The following is a 15,439-nucleotide window of genomic DNA, read 5'->3' as shown; positions in this document are numbered from 1 at the left end:
CTGACTCATTCCTAAGAGTTCCCCTGCTGGTGGATGGGTGCGCAGCAGGTGTGATGAAAACAGGAGATTCTATTGGACAAATGATATCTAGGGGGAATCTGGTTTCAAAATCTGGCTTGACTCTAGTGCTGTAATTAGGACTAACAAGTTCCTGCCTCAGGGGTCATATGCATCTCTCTCTCCACCCCTCTGGTTCTGAAGGAGTCCTTTGGCAAAGCTTTCACAACTGCTCTGAAAGAACGAGGGTCCCCCAAATAACCCCCTCCTTGGTCTGGATTGGGCTTCACTTTGCTAATCCTCATCCAGCCTGCTTGGCAGAGCTAATGAAAAGAGGGAGGAAGAAGGTCTCTTATCTCTCTATGTCTGTCGGGAAGAAACTGAATCCTTTATTTCCTCATTCAATTGTCTCATATATAAATAGGTCAGGAGATAGAACTCAGTAGATTGGGCCAATGCCATGCAACACACACACACACACACACACACACACACACACACACACACACGTGAATCACTTTTGGGAGTTCAAGAACCTGTATAGGAGTGGATCGTCTGCATCCAGGCCAGGAAAGGTCCCAGTTGGAGGCCACACTTCCTGGCTCTCTCTCCCATGCACAAGCCAAGCAGGTTTCACCCAAATATCAGGTCAAAAGTCCAGCTGAAATGGATCGAGAAAGTCCTTGAAAGAGAGCTAAGAATACCTGGACTGGGTCAGCTTTTTCCCACTTAATGAATTTGCCCAAGAATGGAAGCTCAGTGTTTTGTCAGTCAAAATGCCTTCCTTACGGTCCTAAATTAGGTTTTCTAAACTTTCAGCCTCCAATTTATCACATCAAGCAGGAAGGAAGTGAGCCTTTGGGCCACGGAAGATCTTCAGCCCTCTTTAGGAGAAGCCATGGGCTGAAACCTCACCTAAAAACAGTCTTCAACTCAGGCATTTTGACTGACAAGTGCTGAGCTTCCATTCTTGGGCAATGGAAGGCATGTTGGAACATGTATCAAGGCCTACTGTGCCTAGTTTGGTGATTCTTCCCACCATCATCCATTTAAGTTAGACAGGATCTTACCTGGAAGTGTGTGTGTGTGTGCACATGCGTGTGCGAGTGAGTTAGAATCCAAAATGCAAGGACTGCATAGAACCAGCAGCACAGCACAGATCTGCTTTGTTTGTGATGCCGTTTCTCCTTGTGGGAAGCATGGGAGACAGCGGGGTGGGGGTCTCTATTTGGGGTAACTGCTGCCATAGGCTGTGGGTCCTAAAGGCTCCTGGCAGGCGCCCCCAAGTTCCCACCATCCCCGTTCCTTTGTTCCTCACATCCGAAGCCCTTTTGTAAACCAGGCTCTTCCCAAAAGCAGCCTCTCCTGCCACCAAACCATAACCAAGGGCCTTCTCTGGCACCGAGGTCACAGACCAGGGGTGAAACGCTCCCGGTTCAGACTGGATCGCCTGATCCGGTAGTGATGGCGGCGGATGGTTCGGAGAACCGGTAGCGAAAATCCCTGCCCCCCGCCACCCCAGCTTAGCCACACGATCATCAGAGGGTGTTTTTTTTTACTTTTAAAAGCATTTTTTCTTCGGCCGAAAAAATGCTTTTAAAAGTAAAAAAAAAGCTTCTGATGATCGCATGGCTCAGCTGGGATCATCAGAACCCTTTAAAAGCATTTTTTCTACAACAGAAGAGGTTGTTAAAAAAAACGTTTTTAAAAGGCTCCTCTGGCAATCCCAGCTGAGTTGCCTGATCACCAGAACTTTTTAAAAGCATTTTTTACAACCTCTTCAGTCGAAGAGGTTGTAGAAAAAATGCTTTTAAAAGAAAAAAAAAGTTGGCCATAGCCACCCAGTCACATTACCCCCCCCCACCAAGCCACGCCTACAGAACCGGTAGTAACAAATTTTACATTTCACCCCTTTCACAGACCACCAGGGGAGGCAGAGGCATTTCTCCCAGGTGGGCTGCAACCAAGCCATTCCTGGTGTACCTCCCTCACCATCTTCTCACCCTGCTGTTGGGATGGCCTCCATTTTCTATCAGCATCCGGATGGCTTCAGGATGGCCCCCTCCAGAGGCTTCAGAGAGGGGGGTGTTGCCATTGGCGTCTGTGCAGTCCACCATGTTGAGGAGATGCTGGAGCCGGACTACCTTCCCCTTCTCATCTGTCCCCACACCAGTCTTGGTGTCCAGATCCGCCACCTTGAAAGAGCAAGTGGACAAGTTTGTCCAAGAAGAGAGGACTGACCACTCTGCACTAGGTAAGAGAAGATGTGATAGAGCAAAGCGAGGCTGAGTCTCAGCCCTCGTTGATGCGTGCTGCGCCCCGTCCCTCCACCCCACCCATCTTTATTATTATTATTATTATTATTTATTAGATTTCTATACCGCCCTTCTCCCGAAGGACTCAGGGCAGTGTACAGCCAGAATAAAAACCCAAACAATACAATATACAATTAAAACAAAAAAAAACTTATTATACAATTGGCCGAAAACTTTAAAACATTTAAAATTCTAAAAACCCATTAAAATTCATATAAAATTTAGAAATATAAAATATAAATTTAAAAATACAACAAAATTTAAGCCAGCCCCGCGCGAGTAAATAAATACGTTTTCAATTCGTGGCGAAAGGTCCGAAGGTCAGATATTTGGCGTAAACCAGGGGGAAGTTCGTTCCAGAGGGTAGGAGCCCCCACAGAGAAGGATCTTCCCCTGGGGGCCGCCAGCCGACATTGTTTGGCGGACGGCACCCTGAGAAGTCCCTCTCTGTGTGAGCGTACGGGTCGGTGGGAGGCATGAGGTAACAGTAGGCGATCCCGTAAGTACCCAGGCCCTAAGCCATGGAGCGCTTTAAAGGTAGTAACCAAAACCTTAAAGTGCACCCGAGAGACCACAGGCAGCCAGTGCAGTCTGCGCAGGAGTGGTGTTATATGGGAGCTACGTGGAGCTCCCTCTATCACCCGTGCAGCCGCATTCTGGATTAACTGAAGCCTCCGAGTGCACTTCAAGGGGAGCCCCATGTAGAGAGCATTGCAATAATCCAAACGAGAGGTGACAAGAGCATGAGTGACTGTGCATAAGGCATCCCGATCAAGGAAGGGGCGCAACTGGCAAACCAGGCGAACCTGGTGAAAAGCCCTCCTGGAGACGGCCGTCAAATGATCTTCAAACGGCAGCCGTTCATTCAGGAGAACACCCAAGTTGCGCACCTTTTCCTTTGGGGCCAATAACTCACCTCCAACAGTCAGCCGCGGCTGCAGCTGACTGAATTGGGGTGCCGGCATCCACAGCCACTCCGTCTTGGAGGGATTGAGCTTGAGCCTGTTCCTCCCCATCCAGACCCGTATGGCTTCCAAACACCGGGACAGCACTTCAACAGCTTCATCTAATCTTCTCACGGGTTTTTGTGCAAATGCACTGTCATGCCACAGGTCTAAAGCCACTGCTTTGGGAAGGCTTCCTCATCATCTCTGTCACCAAGAATGCCCAGCAGTCACAGACCCTTTCTGCTAGCAAGCATGGCATGCCAGCCCCCTCCCACAGTGGCTGGAGAAGCCTGGCACCAGTGAACCGAGAGCACCGATGTGACAGTTTTCTTACGAAGAAAACTCAGATAAGGGATGAGATTCAGAAGACAAGGCAAGCTTTCTTAATATTTAAAACAGTGTTCAAATTCCAAATACCCAATCTTGTTTGGCTGACAGAGGCTGTCCTGGGACTTAACCATTATGTGATTCCATAAAACTATAACAAGACTTTGTGATGAGCTTCACGTAAACCAGAATAGGTCTTCTATGCTAGAATATATCTGTTCTGTCCCCCCCCGCCACCCCTCAGTCCGGGAGACACGTGAACTGACTCAATTAGCCAGCAATTTAGTCCACAGCAGCTATCAGCTCTGGCAGCAGACCAGCGAACGTCTGCCAAGGTTTTTTTTATCTTCCCTGAGGCTACCGGAGCAACCAGGAAATCAGGAACAAACAGCAGTCCAGGCCAAATGCTCAGTCAAATAGTTCAGATCAAGTTTTCTCCAGTCAGTTTGCTTTGTCCGTCACGAAATAGTAGAGCAGCCCCTCCTGCTTTTATACCCTGTGGGGTGTGGCTCCGTGACTCAGCACTCTCTAGGCCTGCCCCACCCCTTCTTTTGTTGTTCCTGCCTCTCTTGTCTACGAAACCTGGGATCTAACCAGGACTGACTGTCCACAGCTGGGTCTCGAAGCGTTGCCTGGGTGTGGGGAGATACAGGAGACAGAGGCCTCGTCAGCTCCTCCACCTGGCCTGCCTCTGGCTCCTGGAGCTGAGTCAGAGAGGCCGGCCCTGCAGAGGGGAGCCCCGACAGCCCTTCCCCCTCACTCTCTGAGTCACTTTCTGGCAGGGGGCCAGGCCAATATCAATATGTCTGGAATGTTATAATGTGTAATTAGTAAGATGTTGAAGATGCTTCAATCTCCGTTGAGCGATTTGGGGAGAAGGCAGAATATTGCTCCAGAAGATATACAGAAATAGAGCGCAACAATGATGAATGCATTTGGGTCAATATTAAATGGAGGGAAAATGATATTGCCATAGGTCTATACTATCGGCCACCCAACCAAACGTAGTTGCTAGTCAGCTAACTAAGGTATGTAGGAAGCACATCACAGTAGTAATGGGGGATTTTAACTACCCTGACATCAACTGGAAGGCAAACTCTTCACCGTGAAAGATCCCACAGGTTCCTAACAAACCTAGCAGACAACTTTGTTTCCCAAAAAGTAGAGAAAGGAACAAGGGGATCAGCCATATTGGACTTAATTCTCACTAACAGAGATGAAATGATAGAAGATGTTGAAGCTACAGGAACCTTGGGGGCTCACGCAATATTGGAATTCAACATTATGAAAACACAAGTAGTAGAAAAAAGTCAAACTAGGGTCTTGGACTTTAAGAGAGCTAATTTCAAAAAACTTAGAGAGAGCTTGAGAAGGATTCCATGGATGAGAATCCTCAAGGGGAAAACAACTCAAGAAGCTTGGGAAATTTTGAAAAGTGAGATTATAAAAGCCCATTCTAGCACAAGACCAATGAAGAAGAAAAATAATAGATCTCAAGAGAAACCAGCATGGATGCATAAAGAACTATCTGACAAATTGAAAGACAAAAAGGACAAGTATAAAAAATGGAAAGAGGGACAAATAACTAAGGCAGAATATCAGCAAATAGCCCAAGCCTGTAAAGATGAAGTGAGGAAAGCTAAGGCTCACAATGAACAAAGGCTAGCGACAAAAGTAAAAAATAACAAAAAAAGCTTCTTCCAACATGTTAAAAACAAGAAAAAAGTCAAGGAAACAATTGGCCCATTGTTGGGAGAAAGTGGCAAGAAGGTGACAAGCAACAGGGAGAAAGCAGATCTACTTAACTCATTTTTTGCATCTGTCTTTACACAAAAGGAAAAAATAATCCAACCTATCAAAAACAGCACCACAAAAAACAGATTAGGAACACAAGTTAAAATAGAGAAGAAAATGGTAAGTGAACACCTGTCTATCCTAGAGGAGTTCAAATCACCAGGACCAGATGGATTACACCCCAAGGTTCTGAAGGAACTGGCAGACAAGATCTCAGAACCACTGAACTATATCTTTCAAATATCCTGGAGCACAGGGGAACTGCCAGAAGACTGGAAAAGAGCTGATGTAGTTCCCATCTTCAAAAAAGGAAATAAAAAACAGATCCAGGAAACTACAGACCTGTCAGCCAGACCTCAATACCAGGGAAGATTCTGGAAAAAATAATCAAGCAACGAATCACCAACCACCTAGAAGCAAACAAAGTAATAACCAAAAGCCAACATGGGTTTGTTAAAAACAGATCATGCCAGACTAATCTTATTGCACAAAGTGACAAAATTAGTGGACCAGAGGAATGCTGTCGGTATAATTTACTTGGACTTCAGTAAAGCATTTGATAAAGTGGACCATAACCTACTACTAGATAAAGTAGAAAAAGGTGGGTTAGACAGCACAACCACCAGATTAATTCGTAACTGGCTGACCAACCGCACTCAACGTGTAGTCCTCAATGGAACTACATCCACATGGAGGAAGTATGCAGTGAAGTACCCCAAGGCTCTGTTTTAGGCCCAGTACTCTTCAACATCTTCATCAATGACTTGGACGAGGGATAGATAGGGAACTCATCAAATTTGCAGATGACACCAAGCTGGCAGGAATAGCCAACACTCCAGAAGATAGGCTCAAGTTACAGAAAGATCTTGACAGACTTGAACATTGGGTGCTATCTAACAAAATGAAATTCAACAGTGAAAAAAGTAAGGTTCTACATTTAGGCAAAACCAAAATGCACAGGTACCGATATGTGGTACCTTGCTCAATAGTAGTAACTGTGAGAGGGATCTTAGAGTCCTAGTGGACAAGTTCTGGGCTGCATAAACAGAGGGATAGAATCAAGATGTAGAGTTGATGTAGTGATGTATCTGCTGATGCAGAGCTGATGCAGAGCTGATGTAGTTCCCATCTTCAAAAAAGGAAATAAAAAACAGATCCAGGAAACTACAGACCTGTCAGCCAGACCTCAATACCAGGGAAGATTCTGGAAAAAATAATCAAGCAACGAATCACCAACCACCTAGAAGCAAACAAAGTAATAACCAAAAGCCAACATGGGTTTGTTAAAAACAGATCATGCCAGACTAATCTTATTGCACAAAGTGACAAAATTAGTGGACCAGAGGAATGCTGTCGGTATAATTTACTTGGACTTCAGTAAAGCATTTGATAAAGTGGACCATAACCTACTACTAGATAAAGTAGAAAAAGGTGGGTTAGACAGCACAACCACCAGATTAATTCGTAACTGGCTGACCAACCGCACTCAACGTGTAGTCCTCAATGGAACTACATCTACATGGAGGGAAGTATGCAGTGAAGTACCCCAAGGCTATTTTAGGCCCAGTACTCTTCAACATCTTCATCAGTGATTTGGATGAGGGGATAGATGGGGAACTCATCAAATTTGCAGATGACACCAAGCTGGCAAGAATAGCCAACACTCCAGAAGATAGGCTCAAGATACAGAAGGATCTTGACAGACTTGAACATTGGGTGCTATCTAACAAAATGAAATTCAACAGTGAAAAAAGTAAGGTTCTACATTTAGGCAAAAAAACCAAAATGCACAGGTACCGTATATGTGGTACCTTGCTCAATAGTAGTAACTGTGAGAGGGATCTTAGAGTCCTAGTGGACAAGTTCTGGGCTGCATAAACAGAGGGATAGAATCAAGATGTAGAGTTGATGTAGTGATGTATCTGCTGATGCAGAGCTGATGCAGAGCTGATGTAGTTCCCATCTTCAAAAAAGGAAAAAAAACAGATCCAGGAAACTACAGACCTATCAGTCTGACCTCAATACCGGGGAAGATTCTGGAAAAGATAATCAAGCAACGAATCACCGAACACCTAGAAGCAAACAAAGTAATAACCAAAAGCCAACATGGGTTTGTCAAAAACAGATCATGCCAGACTAATCTTATTGCACAAAGTGACAAAATTAGTGGACCAGAGGAATGCTGTCGGTATAATTTACTTGGACTTCAGTAAAGTATTTGATAAAGTGGACCATAACCTACTACTAGATAAAGTAGAAAAATGTGGGTTAAACAGCACCACCACCAGATGGATTCGTAACTGGCTGACCAACTGCACTCAACCTGTAGTCCTCAACGGAACTAAATCCACATGGAGGGAAGTATGCAGTGGAGTACCCTAAGGCTCTGTTTTAGGCCCAGTACTCTTCAAAATCTTCATCAATGACTTGGACGAGGAGATAGATGGGGAACTCATCAAATTTGCAGATGACACCAAGCTGGCAGGAATAGCCAACACTCCAGAAGATAGGCTCAAGTTACAGAAAGATCTTGACGGACTTGAACATTGGGCGCTATCTAACAAAATGAAATTCAACAGTGAAAAAAGTAAGGTTCTACATTTAGGCCAAAAAAACAAAATGCACAGGTACCGTATATGTGGTACCTTGCTCAATAGTAGTACCTGTGAGAGGGATCTTGGAGTCCTAGTGGATAACCATTTAGATATGAGCCAGCAGTGTGCAGCAGCTGTTAAAAAAGCCAACACAGTTCTGGGCTGCATAAACAGAGGGATAGAATCAAGATCACGTGAAGTGTTAGTACCACTTTATAATGCCTTGGTAAGGCCACACTTGGAATATTGCATCCAGTTTTGGTCGCCACGATGTAAAAAAGATGTTGAGACTCTAGAAAGAGTGCAGAGAAGAGCAACAAAGATGATTAGGGGACTGGAGGATAAAACATATGAAGAACGGTTGCAGGAACTGTGTATGTCTAGTTTAACAAAAAGAAGGACTAGGGGAGACATGATAGCTGTGTTCCAATATCTCAGGGGCTGGGGAGTCGGGCTGTTCTCCAAAGCACCTGAGGGTAGAACAAGAAGCAATGGGTGGAAACTGACCAAAGAAAGAAGCAACTTAGAACTAAGGAGAAATTTCCTGACAGTTAGAACAATTAATAAGTGGAACGACTTGCCTTCAGAAGTTGTGAATGCTCCAACACTGGAAATTTTTAAGAAAATGTTGGATAACCATCTGACTGAGATGGTGTAAGGTTTCCTGCCTGGGCAGGGGGTTGGACTAGAAGGCCTCCAAGGTCCCTTCCAACTCTGTTGTTATGTTATGTTAAGATCACGTGAAGTGTTAATACCACTTTATAATGCCTTGGTAAGGCCACGCTTGGAATATTGCATCCAATTTTGGTCGCCACGATGTAAAAAGGATATTGAGACTCTAGAAAGAGTGCAGAGAAGAGCAACAAAGATGATTAGGGGACTGGAGGCTAAAACATATGAAGAATGGTTGCAGGAACTCGGTGTCTAGTTTAATGAAAAGAAGGACTAGGGGAGACATGATAGCAGTGTTCAAATATCTCAGGGGTTGCCACAAAGAAGAGGGAGTCGGAGTGTTCTCCAAAGCACCTGAGGGTAGAACAAGAAGCAATGGGTGAAAACTAATCACGGAGAGAAGCTACTTAGAACTAGGGAGAAATTTCCTGACCATTAGAACAATTAATAAGTGGAACAACTTGCCTACAGAAGTTGTGAATGCTCCAATACTGGAATTTTTTAAGAAAATGTTGGATAACCATTTGTCTGAAATGGTGTAGGGTCTCCTGCCTGGGCAGGGAATTGGACTAGAAGGCCTCCAAGGTCCCTTCCAACGCTGCTGCTGCTGCTGCTGCTGCTGTTGCTGTTGTTGTTGTTGTTGTTGTTATTATTATTATTGATCTCTCAGAGGCCCCTAGGACATATTCCAAGGCAGGGGTGAAATCCAGCAGGTTCTGGAGAACCAGTAGTGGAAATTCTGAGCAGTTCGGAGAACCGGTAGCAGAAATTTTGAGTAGTTTGGAGAACCAGTAAATACCACCTCTGGCTGGCCCCAGAGTTGGGTGGGAATGGAGATTTTGCAGTATCCTTCCCCTGCTATGCCCACCAAGCCACACCCACAGAACCGGTAGTAAAAAAATTAGGATTTCACCACCGATTCCAAGGTCACACAGCTTGAAAATATGACAAAAACAGGCAAGGGGCATCTCCCCCGGAAGGGGAGGGGGAGAAAAAGCCCCCTCTTCCAACCTGGTGCCAGTTAGGGTACAGAGCCGGAAACAGGAGCCACAAACTCATTTTTACCTCTTTCAGAATGGCTTTCATCTCCTCCACGTCTCCTTCAAAAGCTGCCTCCAGCATCCGTTTTCTCCGCTGCTGCTCCTCTCTCTGCTTCTTCTTTTCTTCCTCTTCTTTCTTTCGTGCCCGCTCAGCTTCCTCCTGCTCTCTTCTCACTAGAGCGACAAAAGCCTGCAACATGAACAGCCCAGCAAAGAAAAACTCCTTCAGAGTCAGGACGTGAGGCTGCCAGCAGGCCAGGCCCAAACCAGAAGCTCTTCTCTTTGTTGACTGGACACCCTCAGTTCCTATAACCCTTCATCCTACGGTTTAGCCTCCAGACTCCTCGTCCTTTTGGTTGCTCTTCCCTGCACTCTTTCCAGAGTCTCAGCATCTTTTTTCTTTCGTGGCAACCAGACGTGGGGGCAGGATTCCAGGTCTGGTCTCACGAAGGCTGTGTAAAGCAGAATGATGCCTTTTCGTGATTTTGCTGCTATCCTTCTTTGATGCATCCCAGGACCACGTTGAGGGGTTTTGGCAGCTGCAGTACACCCCTGGCTCACACTTAAGTGGTGATCTGATCCACTGAGACACCTAGATCCCTCTCATAGTTACACCTGTTCAGCCAGGTGCCACCTATTCTATATCTGTGCATTTGGCTTTTCTTCCCTAAGTGTAAAACTTGACTTTTCTTGCCACTGAATTGCATCTTGATGGACAAGGCTCAGGGTTCAATACAACTAACCACCCTAGCCCGCAAAGATGACTGGGGTTCAGCCCCTCCACTCTGTCACTCAGCCCCCTCACCCTCAATTCTGCCATCTGCCAGCCAGCACTTGCACAGAATGGGCTCCCCTGTTACCACCAGTGCCCTCCTGCCCCTCACCTCCTTTTGGAGGCGATCCATTAATTCTTCATATTCCTGTCGCTCCTTCAGTCTCCGCTTTCTCTCCCGGCAGGCCAGGATCCTACGGAAGGCGCACTGCAAAGTGAGCACGGCTTTTGCCTCACGACTCAGGCCTGGGGGGCAGAAAGGAGAGGCCCAGGGCCATCAAGTGAAGTTTCCAGGCCCTTGCTGGTCCTTGTTTCTTCTATGAAAGATTAGGGAGGGGGATTGACTTTAGGAAAAGACCACCTTCATCAGCTTATGTTCTAAAAAACTGTCGTCCTGGCAGAGGCTGAACTGGGCACCCAAAAATCAGCCTGCCGATCCAGAGAGTTTTCACTGGGGGACTCAAAGTGTCCTGAAAAAGCTCTGTTCAAGTTGCCAAAAGTCAAGCCTGCCCCCCCCCCCACCATTTATGGGCGAGGAGTTCAGAGATCCAAGTCTATGCGGTCTTAGCTGATGCTGGCCTTGTGGGTCCCTCCCCAGTCTCAAATACAGCCTGGCAAGGGGATGGCTTGGGCCTTGGCGAGTCAGATCCAGGATTGCCCTGGATGGATTCTGCCAAGGGTGTTTTGCAGATGGAAAGTGACACCTGCCCTGCACTGCCTCTCCCTCGGCTCTGCGCCAGGTAAACGACAGCAATGTTAGCCTTTCAGATATCTCTTTTAAAAAACAACCCTCTTTTCTAACTGGTTATTTTCAGAAACATTGCTATGTTCGGGGACTGTTGTTACTCCTTTTATTTTGCTTTATTCTAGACTGACTTTCTAAAATAAACAAATAAATGAAGTGGATCCTATAGCAAAAGCCTGAAACCCCTTTGCAATAACTGTATTTTCCAAGTGCTGGAAAATAATGTTCAAGGTAGGTTTTTAAATGGAAGGGGTGGAAAATTAGGATTAGATGACGTCCATCCCAAATATCAGTAATAAAACCCCGATTGCAAATTTCTATATATTGTAATAATTCTTCTATGGTTCTTAGGCTGATGATCATTCTAAATATTGTGATATTCAATGGATGAACAGAGGAGGAGAAGAAAGAGGAAGTAGAAGGGGGGAGCGTGTGTAATCATGGAGTTGGAAGGGATTTTAGAAGGAACCGAGGGCAAGAGTCCTCAGACCATTCCATTCAGGTGGCTGCCAACTCTTGCTTGAAAACCTCCAGCGATGGAGCTGCCATTTTTCCAGGAGGCAGCCTGCCCCACTGCGAAAGAGCCCTTTGGGTCAGGAAACTCCTCCTCTATCTCCTGGGTCTCCCTACAGTCTGTAAAGCTTCTACCTGCTGTTCCTTTTCCTGCCCTGCGACAGGCCCTCGGGTCTTGAAAGAAGGCTGCCGTGTATCACCCCAGCTGTCTCTTTCTTATGTTAACACGAGCAAGTTCTTTGAACTACTCCCTTTGAATTACTAGCCTCAGGTCTTCATCGCTCTTCTCTGCACTCTTTCAGTTCCCCAGTGGCCTTTCTGGTATTATCCAAACTACTAACATCCAAAACTAGGTATGCACGCCCCTTACCTCTTCAACACCAATCACTTCAGATCTCAAATGCAAATTGATAAATGCAAGAAGCATAGTCAACAAATTACCTGAATTTATCTTCTTATTAAACAGTGGCACATTTGATATCATTTTTGTTTGTGAAACATGGCTGAACTCATCTCTTCCTGACTCCATTATCTCAAACAAAGAATATCAAGTCTATCGATCAGATCGTGAAAACCGAAGAGGTGGCGGAGTAGCTATCTTTTACAAAAAGTCACTGAATCTAAAAAATATCCAAGTAGCACATAAACTCTCTCTTCCTGAAACTATAGTATGCGACCTATCCCTTGACACTACTCTTCGATTCTTACTATGCTACAGAGCCCCTGACTATGACATTACCCATGCAAATATGCTAACCTCAATGCTAACATGGGCTACCTCTTGCCCATATCCTCTCATCTTCCTGGGTGACCTAAATCTATCTCTCATTAACTGGACAACTAATGAATGTTCAACTGACCCAATCCATACTACACTATACAACGCTGTTACAAACCTAGGTCTTGAACAACTTGTAACTAACAATACAAGACTCAACAACTGCCTTGACCTCATCTTCTGCAACAATTCAAACTCAATTTACGGACTACAAATTAAAGAACCTTTTTCCAACAGTGACCACTGCATGATTGATTTTCGTCTCAATATACGTCCATACTTAAATCGTCATAACAACAGTACTCCCAACTACAACTTCAAAAAAGCCAATTACGACCTTATAAACAACGATCTTTCATTTCTGGACTGGCAAAATCTGTTTGCAACCTGCATAACCGCTGAAGACCACTATAGAGTCTTCCTACTTGAAATCAATAGAGTCATTAAACTATATGTACCACAAATGACTACCATGACCAAGAAAAACAAACTACCCAATCAATAAAAAAGCTTCAATCAAAAAAAAAAATCCCTCTGGAAAAGAAACAAAAAAGGCTATGTTACAAATTTCAAAAACCGCTACAGAAACATATGCAACCAAATAAAAACTGAATGCACAAATTACCACACCAAGCAAGAAGAGAACCTTCTGCACACAAATTCCAATCGTGCCTTTTATAATTTTGTCAACAATAAACTTAAAGACTCAAGATCCATCCCACCACTAAAAGATTCTAACAACAAAGAATGCAATGACGAAATAGTCAAAGCAAACCTCTTCAACATTTTCTTTGGCTCAGTTTTTGTTAACTCCGATAACACATATCCGACATTCCACAAACAAACCAGCAATGACTATGATGATTTAACTCATATAGATTTCACAGAAGACAACGTTGGAAAAGCTCTTCACAACTTAAAACCATCGCTTTCTATTGGACCCGATGGACTATGTGCATACTTCTTAAAAAAACTTTCCATTAATATAGCAGAACCCCTAAGTATTATCTTTGATAAAGCTTTCACTACCAGTTCTCTTCCCAAACTTTGGTCACTAGCCACAGTCATCCCTATCTTCAAAAAAGGAGACCCCAGCTTAGTCGAAAATTACAGACCGATCTCCCTTTGCTGCGTCACCTGCAAAGTCATGGAATCTATCATCAACCAATCCATTACCTGACACTTAGAAACTAACAACCTACTCTCCAACAAACAATTTGGTTTCAGGAAAAAATTATCATGTAACTTACAACTTCTCCACTGCAAAAACATATGGACTTCAAATCTCGATCAAGGCAAATCAATAGATGCAATCTACATAGACTTCTGTAAAGCTTTTGACTCAGTAGTACAAGATAAACCTCTCCTAAAACTAACATCCTATGGCATCTCAGGACCCTTCCACAAATGGATAACTGCTTTTCTGTCTAACAGACAACAAGTGGTCAAAATTGGCAATGCTTTATCAAATCCTGTTCCTGTCAAGAGTGGCGTTCCTCAAGGCAGCGTCCTTGGACCAACACTCTTTATACTATACATTAATGATCTCTGTGACCACATCTCAAGTAATTGTGTTCTCTTTGCTGATGATGTCAAACTATTTAACACCACAGACAATACTTCTATCATTCAAAACGACCTTGATCATCTATCCGCTTGGTCTAAAAATTGGCAGCTCCAAATTTCAACCAGCAAATGCTCAGTCTTACATATAGGAAAAAAGAACCCAAAAACTAAATACATACTAGATGGACATTACCTTATAGACGACCCCCATCCCGTTAAAGACCTTGGAGTTTTCATGTCAAATGATCTAAGTACCAAAGCCCACTGCAACTACATAGCAAAAAAAGCTCTAAGAGTTGTAAACCTAATTTTTTTTTTTGTTTACATTTATACCCCGCCCTTCTCCGAAGACTCAGGGCGGCTTACAATGTATAGGGCAATAGTCTCATTCTATTTGTATATATTTACAAAGTCAACTTATTGCCCCCCCAACAATCTGGGTCCTCATTTTACCTACCTTATAAAGGATGGAAGGCTGAGTCAACCTTGGGCCGGGCTCGAACCTGCAGTAATTGCAGGCTTTGTGTTCTTAATAACAGGCCTTACCAGGCAGAGCTAAACCGGCCCTTACCACAAATTATGCAGTCGAGTTTCCCGCATTTGGGGAAATCGCAGGGGTCAGCACACCCGGAGTGCAATGGATGAGCCTCACCCTGGGAAAACCTGCGTAGCTTCTTTTCCAAAAACACCACACTACTAACCAGAGCATATAAAACATTTGCTAGACCAATTCTAGAATACAGCTCGCCTGTTTGGAACCCTCACCATATCTCTGACATCAATACAATTGAACGTGTCCAGAAATATTTTACAAGAAGAGTTCTCCATTCCTCTGAAAACAATAAAATACCCTATCCCACCAGACTTGAAATCTTAGGCTTAGAAAACTTGGAACTCTGTCGCCTTCGACAAGACCTAAGCTTAACTCACAGAATCATCTATTGTAATGTCCTTCCTGTTAAAGACTACTTCAGCTTTAATTGCAATAATACTAGAGCAACTAATAGATTTAAACTTAATGTCAACCGCTTTAATCTAGATTGCAGAATATATGACTTCTGTAACAGAATCATCAGTGCTTGGAATACTTTACCTGACTCTGTGGTCTCTTCCCATAATCCTAAAAGTTTTATTCAAAAACTTTCTACTATTGACCTCACCCCATTCCTAAGAGGACCATAAGGGGCATGCATAAGCGCACAAACGTGCCTACCGTTCCTGTCCTATTGTTTTTCTTTTCTTCTTCCTATATATATGCTTATACCTCCTTATATTTACTCATATATGTGTTTATTTACTATATAATCTTTTTGTATGATACCTACATATATTGTTGTGACAAAATAAAATAAATAAATAAATAAAAATAAATTATGGTG

The 15,439-nt window shown here is 44.1% G+C and overlaps 1 protein-coding gene and 1 pseudogene across 1 annotated transcript in view; both read right to left on the bottom strand.

Moving 5' to 3' along the window:
• IQANK1 (IQ motif and ankyrin repeat containing 1) overlaps positions 1–15,439 on the bottom strand; it is an 82,843-nt gene that overhangs the window by 50,747 nt on the left and 16,657 nt on the right. The window contains exons 3-5 of the mRNA XM_058178391.1: positions 10,571–10,704; positions 9,712–9,876; positions 2,001–2,192 (exon numbers count right to left, since the gene is read on the bottom strand). Coding sequence (XP_058034374.1) covers positions 2,001–2,192; positions 9,712–9,876; positions 10,571–10,704 — 491 coding nt within the window. The remainder of the gene's footprint in view (positions 1–2,000; positions 2,193–9,711; positions 9,877–10,570; positions 10,705–15,439) is intronic.
• On the bottom strand, positions 14,605–14,735 carry LOC131196445 (U1 spliceosomal RNA; annotated as a pseudogene).

Source organism: Ahaetulla prasina, chromosome 3 (genome assembly GCF_028640845.1).
Source record: "Ahaetulla prasina isolate Xishuangbanna chromosome 3, ASM2864084v1, whole genome shotgun sequence".
Taxonomy (NCBI): Eukaryota; Metazoa; Chordata; class Lepidosauria; order Squamata; family Colubridae; genus Ahaetulla; species Ahaetulla prasina.
Note: the sequence above shows the minus strand (reverse complement) of the source record. Positions and strands in the feature narration are given on the sequence as shown.